The 12,506-nt window shown below is 42.2% G+C and overlaps 1 protein-coding gene across 1 annotated transcript in view; it reads left to right on the forward strand.

The window, feature by feature from the left end:
- LOC139663158 (voltage-dependent calcium channel subunit alpha-2/delta-1-like) overlaps window positions 1-11,096 on the forward strand; it is an 89,069-nt gene extending 77,973 nt beyond the window's left edge. Inside the window, 8 exon segments of the mRNA XM_071541721.1 lie at window positions 194-346; window positions 1,693-1,745; window positions 2,280-2,335; window positions 3,179-3,305; window positions 4,081-4,112; window positions 4,115-4,192; window positions 5,026-5,108; window positions 7,020-11,096. Of these exon segments, the coding sequence (XP_071397822.1) occupies window positions 194-346; window positions 1,693-1,745; window positions 2,280-2,335; window positions 3,179-3,305; window positions 4,081-4,112; window positions 4,115-4,192; window positions 5,026-5,108; window positions 7,020-7,142 (705 nt within the window). The 3' untranslated portion in view covers window positions 7,143-11,096.
- Window positions 11,097-12,506: the final 1,410 nt, after the last annotated feature.

Here is a 12,506-nt window from a genome sequence, read left to right on the forward strand (position 1 = left end):
ATTTTTAACCCTCTATTATTTCTATCTTGTGGTATCTTCTTGTTTTTACTCACTTAAATTTATTTTGTGAATATGATGTTTGTTTGACTGATAAAACACTTTGTAAAATCTGTAAATCCGTAATCCTATAAAAGTGCTAAATTAAGTTTCTTCTTCTTCTTCTTCTTCTTCTTCTTCTTCTTCTTCCCAATAGATCGGACATTTCTTCGGCATGATCGACCCCATCCTGATGGTGAACCTGGTCAACTCGTCCCTGTTCACCTTCAAGAAGACCTTCGACTACCAGTCCATCTGTGACCAAGACAGGGAGAGCAAGGCGGCCGCAGGCCTGCGATCCGTCTACGTGGTGAGTTACATAAGCCAGAGACCGTACACACACACACACACACACCCACCCACACACACACACACAACCACCCCTACACTCACAACCACCCACATACACTCACACTTGTAGGAGAACTCACACCCGCACGTACATGTTCACACATTTGAATATCCATGCAAATACATGTACTCATTTGTCCACATGCACCAACACACACACACACACACACACACACACACACACATACACTTGGTCACTCTCATGTAAGTGGTCACAGGCACACACACACACACACACACACACACTCATACATGCTCATACACATGGATCGACAAAGTACACATGCAGTCATTTGTAGTCATGCATACGCTTGCTCACTCACATTCAAAGGGTCTCTCTCACACACACACACACACACACACACTCACTCATCAGGGAGCCATAAATCTGGATAGAACAGATGAGAAGGGAAGCAGAGGGTATGGTGAAAGCGTTAGAGTGGGAGTTGGAGTAACAGTAAAAGGATTAGGTGGTCTAGCTCACTTGTGACGTATAAACAGGCGCTGTGTTTCATCACGTACAAAACACTCGCCCGGCTAAATGATGCACATCGTCTACACACTGTATGGTGCTGTACGTGTTGATGAATTTCCCTCATAGGTGTTTAAGGAGGTAGTTGACAAGCTGATGCCTATGAAAGTAGTTGGAATTATTCCTAGCTTTTTAACAGATGCACTAACTCCCTCACTGACTGATGATTGAGACCGCGGCGAAGTCAGTATTTCATTTCCCGACTCGCTCCACAAATGTGTACAACACACTTTGGCGACCAAGGTGAGATGAAAGACGCAGATATCCGTGATCAAAGGCGCCGTGAACAGCCAGTGATGCCTCTAACACGGTTAGTTAAGACTCCTTGATGACTCCACACACCATCAACCAGGGAGAAAGGACACAGCAATGATTCACCAAAACAAGGCCCTCGCATGCTAACCATAATCAAAACAGCATGCTCAGCCTTTTATTCAAACCGTGTGCTATTTCTGTGTTTTTTCACTGGCTCTTTGTTTACATATTTACGTTAGCATCTGTTGAGGAGGATTGTGTGTTAATTTCCTCAGAGAGACAAGAAAATAACATGTCTGGTCTGGCTGGATCTTTGGTCTTTGTGCTTGGCAAAAGGACACTGTCCAGTCTGCTGCAAGTGAAAACACAAACGGGATGTTAAGAGTTGATCTGCATGGCCAGGTTCAAATGATTTGTTGGAAAATGAATGTCATAAGATGTAATTGGGTTAGGTTTGCATAAGCTTACACCTTTTGCCCTTTCTGATATTAATTCCCATTTTATTTTGTCCCTCTTAGCCCACCATAGCAGATATTCTGAACGTTGGATGGTGGGCGACAGCTGCAGCCTGGTGAGTTTTTTTTAACTGTTCCCAGTATGGATGGTGAGATATGAGTGACACCTACCTTTCCCCAAATGATTAATAGCACATAATTTACAAAAGAAGGATAGTTGGCATCTGAAGTTCTTGGACGTGGATCCTAATGAATGGAAGGCAATGCTTTTTCCCTCCAAAATGGACATATAGCATCTGTTTAATAGCTGCATTGCTCCCAGGACAGTGAGCATTCCACACAATCTTCTCTTGATTTATGCTCTCTCTCCCTCCGTCTTGATGTCATTAACAGCTTGTTTTACAACGTGTCCAATAAAAGAGAATAGATGTTTGTTTCGTTGACAACATGGCCATATTCAAAGTTAATCCAAAGCATACAGGGAAACATTTTTCTACACATGGTAATTTTTATTAAGTAGTTTTCTATCCAGTCTCAAAGACGCCAATCTGTTTCTGCATTAGTATTTATACAGACTCTGGTGATTTACCGTGTGTTCCCATGAATCCAGACATATTTAAAATCTGGGGTTTGTTTGTTTTTGCTCCCAGGTCGATACTGCAACAGTTACTGGTCGGCATCACATTCCCAAATTTCCTGGAAGCAGGTGAGTTACCATCACAACATTACGATCAGGAGAAGTGGAGAAGTGTTATCTAAATGTATTCTGATATCATACTGTATGGCGGTGCTTCAGAAAATGACCTAATTTTCAAGTGCTACTGCCAGATTCCCTATTAGGTGCAATCAGATAAATATAGTACAGAGGAAAGAGATCTGCTTTGAGGTTCTGAGTGGGATGTTGTGTGAGATGGTGATAGCCGGGAGAGTGAACTGAAGCATGCACAGGTTTAGCTCCAGACGGCCCAAATGGCCTCATTATGGAAATGAAATGGTAATAGATGTTCGTTTCTCGTTACTGTGACAGGGCCTTAAAAGGTATTGAACATGCCATTTTCAAACTGTTTCTTAATCTGGGGAATCTGGTCCAATAGTCATCAGATGATTACTACAAGCCAAGAATATGACTTGAGTAACAACACTGGTTGGAAGAGTTTGTCATTTGTCTTCTCAGGATTTGGTGTATGCAACATTTCGCACAAATTTGCCAGATTGTGCTCTTAAGGGTTTACAGATTACAGGCCTATCCACATCAGAGCCAAACAACAAGTCTCTGCAGTCCTAGTTTTTCTGGGCCATGTGGTGGAGATGATGCTTATTAATAGTTGCTTGGGAGGTGCTGGCTGTGTGTGTTCATTGGTTTGTTCATTCATTGGATTCTTCGTTCATGCCTAACACTTTTTTCAATGCACACTGCTTAGGGAAATTACGGTATGCATTTAAATCAGTTTAGTCAAATAAAGTACTGTGCGTGTGTGTGTGTGTGTGTGTGTGTGTGTGTGTGTACATGTATTCACCCGAATACTTGTGTATGTGCTTGCTTTCACAGCCGATGTGGACGATGAAAGATCAGACGCCATGCTCAAAGAGGTTTGCATCACGGAGCAAACGCAGTACTTCTTTGAGACCGCAGAGCGAACTTTCACAGGCACAGTAGACTGTAAAAACTGCTCCAGGTAAACGTATCCACACACACTTAAAGGACAGTGCTAGTTGTATACACCAGGTACACACACACGCACTCACTCACACAGCATAGTTAAAGTCTGAGTTGTTGCGATGCGTTTGCATCCATGAGACAGACATGAAGTCCCCAGAGGTGGCACTGAGAGCGGGCTGTAAAAATTCACATGCCATGAAGGTGAAGTCAACTCACTCGCATGGACCACCGTCCTAGCGTCTGTGTGTGTGTGTGTGTGTGTGTGTGTGTGTGTGTGCGCGTACACTGTTTTAAAGCCCCCTCGTGCCACCTAATGGAGTGCCTGCCCGCATGCCGCGCGGCGTTCCTGCACATTAGCCGCACACACGTTTCTTTTTAACGACCGTCATAAAAAGGCCGAGAAAATCATTTCTGGAGCAGCGACATGTGGGTTTCAGCAGAGGGCTTGGAGGACAGTGGGGTGGCACAGCAGAGTTGTGTCCCTTAGGAAGGAAAGGAGCTAGGAAACTAGATTTAGCGAACCACAGTATGCTTTTCATCTTGTTTGCAGTTAGAATTGTGTTTAAGAATAGGAAGTTAAAGCTGGTTTCTGGAGTATTGCTTAGTCTTGTACGTGGAAGCTGTTCAGTGAGAGAGATATTAAGCAACAAACCAAATTCAGTGTCTTCCTTTTATTGCATCATGATTTAATAACTTCCTCCATCTCTTGTAAGGATGTTTCAATAAAGTTTCAGCTCCGTCTTTCCTGGAAACCAGTCAACAGCCGCTCTCGTGTGTCTCCCTCTCTGCAGGATCTACCACGCTGAAAAGCTGCCCAAGACCAACTGGTCTTTATCATTGCTGATGCAAAACACACCTGCCTGTCATGTGACACCAAGCCATTAATACAGGATGAACAGCAGTGTATCCTTTACCCAGCATAACCATCAACTGGCAGAGGATGTGTACATATGATTTAGTGAACAGATGTTTAACATGATTTTTTTAATATGGTGTTGCTGATGGGTGAACATCCCTTGTTTATGCCACATGCTGATCCCCGGATCTTTTATGTTCTTGACAAGATAATCACGGATAGACGTTGATCATGACATGAAGCTATTAGCAAATATTTCACCCTTTGAATATTTTGGGAAGCTTTTGCTGTAAACAGAGGAATGTACTTTTCCCATGCTTATGAGAAAGGATTGTTTTTCCTTTATCCTTGATTCTCACCAGCGATTATGTCACTCATTTGCATCTCCTAAATCCACAGCCATCCAACAATTGAGGGTTTGTGCGGAAATTGAGATTTACAATTTGGCCCGAAATTCAATTGTTTCTGGACAGGTTTCTCTGTGTGTCTGTGTGGCAGATGGTAGTGTGGGAGAAGTCCTCCTGAATAGCTTACAAACAAACCCATCATGTTCTTTCCAACACATGGGGCTGTGGTCAATTATGAAATTAAGCCTTTTGGAAAAACAGTGTTCCAAAATGGCAGCTACATCATGGAGTTATTGGGCAATCTGATCAAAACCCAAAAGAGACCATAATGCGCTAAGTTCACTTGAATAGTCCTCACAGAAATATATCCATCTGTTTGTGACTAATAGTAATGTGATCTATCGTAGTGATTTTGTACATGTATCAAAATGTTACATTGGAGTGTCTACTGAATGATATTACTGTTTGTTACAGTTGTTATTAATGCAGTTACTCAGAAATCCTATGTCACTTTCCTGAATTGAGTCATCCAGCTGACGGTCCTGATCCCTGTATCCTGGCTCAAAACCCGCGGTACAGGAAAGGTCCCGCAGTTTGTTTCGACAACAATGAGCACGTAAGTCCCTCTCAGCGAACTTGGACTGCTTCGTTTCTGCTACAGAACAATCTGAATTTCACAAACAGTTTGTCACTGAATGAAAATAATCTTAAAGGGTGCTACGCGTAGGGTTTCACACATTATAGTCTTCTTATAGTCCTACAGCATGAGGCCATCGCTGCTTTAGTAGCCTCATAAGAATTGAAGGAGTTTGTGGGAAGTCAAGTCTGAAATGGCAGAAAAACCCTTTCAAATTAAAGAATGTGCCTCTGGGCTTCTGCTTTTAATAGTGGTGTTTGGGTTTCACTTCTAGAATCATTCGAGTCTATTGCCAACTTACTTTCCTGCTTCTCTCAGTTGGTTTGGAAGCAGAAATCCTACGCATGGCACCTTTAACTCACTAATATCTTTACATGGTGCATGTCTCTTTTTTTGCACTTGTGTCGCCTCTAATCAAAATGGCTGCTTCTCTTCGAATCTCTCGAAAGCCGTATGTGCACAGATTTCCCACGCAAAGACAAACAGTCGGATGGTATTTGACTTATGAGTATCTAAGGTAAACAAACATTTTATGAGCAGCGAGAATCCTTTGCGTGTGAAATCTCCGCGCTTGAATGCTTTGTTTGTTTTGACTCTATAGTCCTTTTCCAGTGTCAAACTTTGTCGGTCTTATGAATTAACTCTTATGCTTGCACTGTCTTGCTCACTCCCTCACACGCACACACACACACACACACACACACACACACACACACACACACACACACACTAACTCTCTCTCTGACACTCTAATTTCTCAAGTAGATGCTTCTGTCTTGTACTACTATCTATCATACAACTTAATCTATTTTTCTCGCCTTTTCTGCCGATGCACATATTTGATTTCTAACTCTCTGCTAACTGTGTGGAACGTTTGCTGCATGATTCTTTCTCTCTCTCTCTCTGTTTTCTCTCTGTTTCCTGCTCTGTGATTGGCTGTTGATGGTTAGGATGAGGCCATGTGCCGGAGGAGCGCAGGCTCCCCGTTGGCTTCCTCTCTGCTCATGTTACTGCTGCCACTGTTCATGTGCTGTCTCGGGTCAGTCCCATCAAGCTCTCTCTCTCTTTCTCTCTCTTTCATTCACACTTTCTTCAGTTATCACTATCTTACACTCGTTCTTACGTTGCTTTCCTCGTCCTCATGCTTTCGCTGTCTTTCTCTTGACGTTGTTACTCTATTGTTCGTTCTCTCGCTGGTTTTCCTCTTTCCTCGCTTTATCTCTTTTCCTCTTTCTACATCTCTCTGGCATTATCTGCTTTTTTCTCTCCCTCACCTCTTTTCCCTTTCTTTTTGCAGCCCTTATCTTTTCCACTTGTCTCTTGTTCTTATGTTCTACCACCATCTTTCTTCACCTCTCCCTGCACTTGCCTCCATTCCTCTTTCTGTCTCTCACCATCATTCTCTCCATCTCGCCTCACTTTGAACTTCGGACCATGCTCTCCGTATCTTTGTCCATCTATCATTATCTGTCTCAGCCAATAGACTCTAGCGTCCGTCTCACCTGACATCTGCTTACTGAAGTAGCCAGATGCTAGCTAACGCAGACCCCTCGCTTCTCGTTTAGCCGTGAAACATCCAGACGTTGTATGTCTTATACTTTTAAGTATTTTTCTTCTTTCTTTTTTTTTTTTACCAAAAACATATCAAGGCGAGCCATTCTTTCCCTTGTAGCTTTCCAGATGCTAAGCATTCAGAAAGTATCAAATCGGATTTGTTCAGATATAATGGTTCAGGTTTTGGATCCAGTTTGCCAGACTGCCATTACTAAAGCATCAGCGATAAGTAAGATGTTAGTGAAGTAGTTAGGACCTCTACTCGATCCCTGTATAGTTCCAGTTTAGTCTATTGTCTTGGTTTTAACTTCTTTTCTTTCCGCTCCATGACACCAGGAGGACGACTTTGACTGTGGCGGGGCGTCCAGCCTGAGTCCTTCACTCTGGCAAATGGTGGCCCTCCAGCTGCTCCTGTTCTGGGTTCTGACTGGCTCCAGACACCACGCCGTCCCCTCATGACCTCTGACCCTCCCAGTAACCCCTTCCTCCTCTCCTGACAACGACAACTGCCCCCCCACCCCCCTCCTTATCTCCACCGTGGCAACCAGCATGCAACACCTCCGCCTAAACGATGAACGCTTGTAACAAAACAAACAGTCAAACAAAAACCTCCCCACATCCTGCCGGTTCCTTCTTTTGATACCTTCGTTTTCAGGGGTTCTCATCTCATTTCTCCAGGGGCGAGGGCACGGGTGAGGGAAGGAAATGTTTACTGGAAGATAACAGTCGAACGATAAGCGAGAACTTGACCTTTGACCGCCCTTGATCCCTCCACTAGTCCAAGCCATCTGAGATTAGAGGAATCCAGGGATGAATATTGATTGGCGACTTTTGAGCTTTCTTTGGCGTGATGTACCCCACCAAGGCTACAGGTTGGACTGCCTTACAGTGTCACAGGGATTTCTAAATCCAGATTGGGGGGGGGGGGCCTGCGGTTCGCTGAAGATGCTGAGCAGTTTTATTCAACACTGCCAGAAACAGTGCTGCCCGTTGCAAACGTATGTTGTGTCATTTAAATCATTTATTTTGAATGGATTTGCGGTGGCTAGTTATTCAGTATTTATTGTTTTGTGGTTCAGTTTTTGGTTAAGGTTGCAATAAGAGATGCTAAAGTGTTACATCGCAAGCTCTTGCCCTACTTTTGGGGTCCTAAATTGGGGTGTTGGTTGTCTTTCAGTCTCATTTTTAGAGGTTTTTAGTGTTTCCCAGAACCTTTTCACAATGTCTCTGAGGGTCTAGCAAGGTGCAGCACCTTTACTTTCAGCCCGGTGTTCTCTCATGTAGATATATGTGCTGTATGAAAATCATATTCATTCTGATATTTATAAACCAACCGTTAACTGCCGCAGACCGCTGTGTTTCCAAGTGTGAGGATTTTGACTTTGTGCTTGTCCATCTAACATCCGCCCTGATCAGGATTGGTAAATGTCTCTGGATTTCCCGCCTTGGCATCGGATCGCTCCAATGAAAACTTTGTTGCCATAGCGCATGTTAGCCAATCAGGGCGAGCCTGGCTGGTCTCTGGTGTGTGCTTGTTGGACAAAATCTCTAGTGCCATGTGGACTGTGTGACTCAGACGAACCCTTTATCTCTGTAGACTGTTGGGCTACTGAATGCAAGGAAGTGTACTATTTATTTATTTTACTATTACTTCTACTACTATTGTTTGTTTTTAATGAAGGGTCGGGACAGCTCACTACTGTTTTATGTTGGTTTTATTGCCACCATTTGAACCAACATCATTATAGAAAATGAATGAGGGATATGAAAATTTGTATTTGACATTTGGTTTAAAAAAAACGGTGTATTTTTCCCGCTGCTGTCATTTTTTTTTTTTATTTTATTAAATGACTACTATCTGTACTGCAATTCAAAGTGCAAACATTCAACCATCAATTCACCAGCTGTTTGTCTTTACATCTTTCTGCTTAATAACAGCGTATATCTCCCTGCCTCAAGAACTATTTAAGTGTCTCTATACAATAGTGGTTAGTCTATACAATAGAGGTTTTCCATTTGCAGTTCATTATACTGTATACTGTAGCATGTTAACACCCAGCGAAACACACGCCACATGTTCAGTCAAATCCAGTACATGATTATGATTTTGTCTACAACTGTATTTCATTTTGTATGTTCCAATATGAGCTCAGCTTGTTTCATTTGGTGTGCCTTCTTGTGCGGTAGTTATAGATGAAACATACCTAACTTCAGTGTGAAAACGTGCAGATGATTGAGATGGATACGTTGAAATCATTTTGTCTTGGTTTGCCAGATTCTTATGCGAGTGCGGTACGGTCATAGGTGCACGTTCACTTTAGAAATGCACTGATCAGCAAACTCATTCCTTCAGAGAAAAAAAAGCTGCCAAATATAATAGAAAATAACAGAAATGTGCCTCGAATTTCACAGGACCAAATCCGGACTCCTAAAGCAGCCTTGCCAAATTACAATGAAGTAGTACTTAACCTCAGTGAGGATTAAAGTCAGATTGGGTTTCTTTGTAGCGGGCTTCAACCACTATTTATTTCAAGATGGAAAATACACATCTGTGATGATCTTAAGATGATAGAGACACTGTGTAAAATGATGTGCTGTGTGTTTTTGGTTTGTTTATTTATTTACATTTGATATAGAGGATTGGACTAGGACAACACAAAAAGGCAGGAACAGAGAAAAGGAAAAACAAGCTTGAAATCCTTAAGAAAAAAGGTTAGCGTTAGGGTTAACCCTAACCCTACCTCTGGGTTGATGGTTTAGTGGGCAAAGTGAGATGTACTGGTCTCTAAGATTAACTACAATTTTATAACGATCCACATTATTGTCTGTTCCAGATAAGAATTGACAATCACAGTCTCCAACGATTCACATATATTTGTAATACCTCACCAGTTTGCTGAAACGGCAAAAGCCTGCCAAAACAGCAACTAGGCTAATCAGACACATTAACGCATAATTTCCATAAACAGCGACACAGGAAACCACATAGTCGATTCTGTGTGAAGATGGAGGCCACATGATGAAGCTCTGCAGTGCACGTTACCATTGTAACACCGTTCTCTTGTCCGCGTGAATAATTTAAATAATTGCAGTTACATTCTCGCGTCACACTCGATAAAGTTTTTTACTAGCCGTTTCCTCCAAACACAGATCAATGCCTCTTAGTCCAAACCATGCTAGTTTGCCAATCTTATGTGGCAAAACTCCAACGCCATCACTAAACCATCACTGAAGTGGTCTGAGATCACTTGTAGGCTGTCAATCACTTTTTACTGTCAATGTTTTCCTCTAACGTTAACTATAACCCTCAGACAAAAACAATGTGGTGAAACTAACACTAACGGTATTTATACTCCTCATTTACTAACACTCAAGAATATCAAGTGCCATAGGACTCTCTTATTCTCTTACGGAGAAACCTATTATCCTAATATAACATTTATGCAATGTTAACACGGCAAAATGTACGTTTCATAAATCGTTTTCCCTGTGCTGCATGGTAGTGTCCGGCAAAAAAAGTAAAAAAAAAATCCTGTGTGCTCCTGCTTAAGTGTGTAAAATGTTTGGAAGCATAATATTCTGGGTGTCAGGCATTTGTTCATGAAATGATATGGTATGATCAGCTATTACTGCCTTTCTCTTGGGGAGACAGCATTTGGCTCCGTCCTGGTCTGAGTAGGCGGGGGAGAGGAAACCTGATTGGACAGCGTGGTGTTTTGAGTGCGTCTGATTGGTTGAAGCCATTTACGAATTATTTAGACACTTTGGGCACAGAAGTGTGAATATTAAACGAGTGGGAATATGCACCACACCCTAAAACGCTCAGACTGGAACCTTTTTAGAAATGCTCATTGGAGAATGAACATTAGCTCCATAGTTGTCAGATGTCCCATGCCACTCTTAAGTGCTAAAATCAGATGCTGTCACCTCAGGAATAATATATTATCGATGTGATTGGAAGTGTTTTTAACGCTGTCGGTGCTCTCTGTATGGATCGTGTGGGTTGGCCTTTTTATTTTTATTTTTTCTGGACTCTTTTCTTGAGGATTGCTTAATGTGTGTTGTAAGTGGAGTTTACCTGCTGTTACCTGCCGCTCTCTGGCAGATGATTGGCGGGCCTGTCGAGCCGGTCGTTCTCTGCCTGTGGTTTTAAGGCAGGCCATTGATGGATCCGTCCGTCAAGTTGCCCCTCGCCAGACGCCCTTTTGGGTAGAGTCTCGCCGGGCCTCTCTGTCAATCTCCCTCGATTGTGCTTTAATATGTTACACTTTAATGGAACTCGATTCTCCGGAATCAGTTGTGTAAAAATTTGTACAATACTGATGTTGTTCTCAACAGAAAGCGAAAAAGAAAAAGAACAATGTTTATAATCCTGGGGAGGAAAATGTGTTTATTCATGTGCAAATAAGGTATATTCACAATAAAAGTTTATGATTACTATCTGTTGCGTGGCGTCTCCTCGCAGTTCTGGCAGATTTTCCTTTTCTTGCAAAATGTCACTTTTTTTCCACAGCGGATCGGATTACTATTACTAACATCTGTCACGTCGCCAAAACACATTTCCCATCCAAATGTGTGTGAGAATGGGAAGGAAGCACCCCGAGTCTGCTATCCCAGTGTCCCCCAGTGACTCCCTCCGGCCTTCAGCGGGGAGAGTTGACACCCAGCCAACATCAACACTGTCCAGGAAAATAAAGGACGGAGGCGCATATCTCTCTGCAACGCTGAATTTGCCTTGAGGACACGTCCATTAAGAGTGACCCGTAACGTGCCTCTGGTCATAAATTCACAGTAATTCCTGTTTTCCCTATTGCACGTTGATCAAATCGTAAGTGACTTTCTCATTAGTGCAGTCCGCTTTACACTTGAACCTGAAACCAGCTGTGCTCAAGTCCAGATTCTGAGAGCCACTATTCCTCACTGCCCCCCAAAGACAAACTACAGGCTCATTTTACTCTTTATTATAGACATTAAAAACTGGCCCTAGTGCTGTATGGTATACTGCTAGTCCACGAAGAAAAACTTAAATCCTTTAGGTGCTTGGGGACATTTTAAATGAGACCAATTACAATGTCTTTAGTATTTATGTTTAATAAAAAATGGCCTTTATTGTTGGTAGCACAGCTGGTGAATGACTATACAGAGAGCAATAATATGAAATTACATATTTTACAGGCCCTGTGTTGGAAATTGATTGTAACAATACCAAACCAAAACTTTGTGAAACTGCCTTTTTAGCCAAGTAAGACATGATAGACTAGATAGGCTTCCAATCAATGAAGAAGTCTAATTAATATAAATTTAAAGGATAATCCATCAATATTATAATGTATGTTGAGGTGAGTGTTGATGGTCAAATTTAGCAATGAAATACTACATCTCTCAAAGGCTCTTGGATTTTTACCTTGTCTTTATATTTTATAACCATAGCATACTTTGCACTATGTGTAATGCCTGTCTTTTATGCGTATTCCTTCCTTGAATGAAAATTGCATGAATGAATTATTATCATGCTGAAAACTGGCTTTTCCAGTGACAGCGCCCTGTCTTACTTGGACAACACTTTTTCCAAAGTCTTCTTCTCCAAAAGTGTTATTCCCCATCTGACATGGATGAGTTGTGATGTCAACAGCACACGGTGGATTTCCTGCCAGAGCCTCTGGATTTTGTGTCTGGCAACAAGATGACCCATTCGGTTTATGTTGCGAGGTCAGTCCTGTTGTGTTTCTGATTGTTATCCTAAGTCTCTCGGCTTGCAGCCCTGTGTCAGTGATGGATATCTGGCGGGAAGTCCCATAAGTAAACGCCCTCTAGAGTAAATAT

Source organism: Centroberyx affinis, unplaced genomic scaffold, assembly GCF_046629955.1.
Source record: "Centroberyx affinis isolate AG114_WGS23_722 - 3 ecotype Tasmania unplaced genomic scaffold, CSIRO-AGI_Caff_v1 ptg003935l_1, whole genome shotgun sequence".
NCBI lineage: Eukaryota > Metazoa > Chordata > Actinopteri > Beryciformes > Berycidae > Centroberyx > Centroberyx affinis.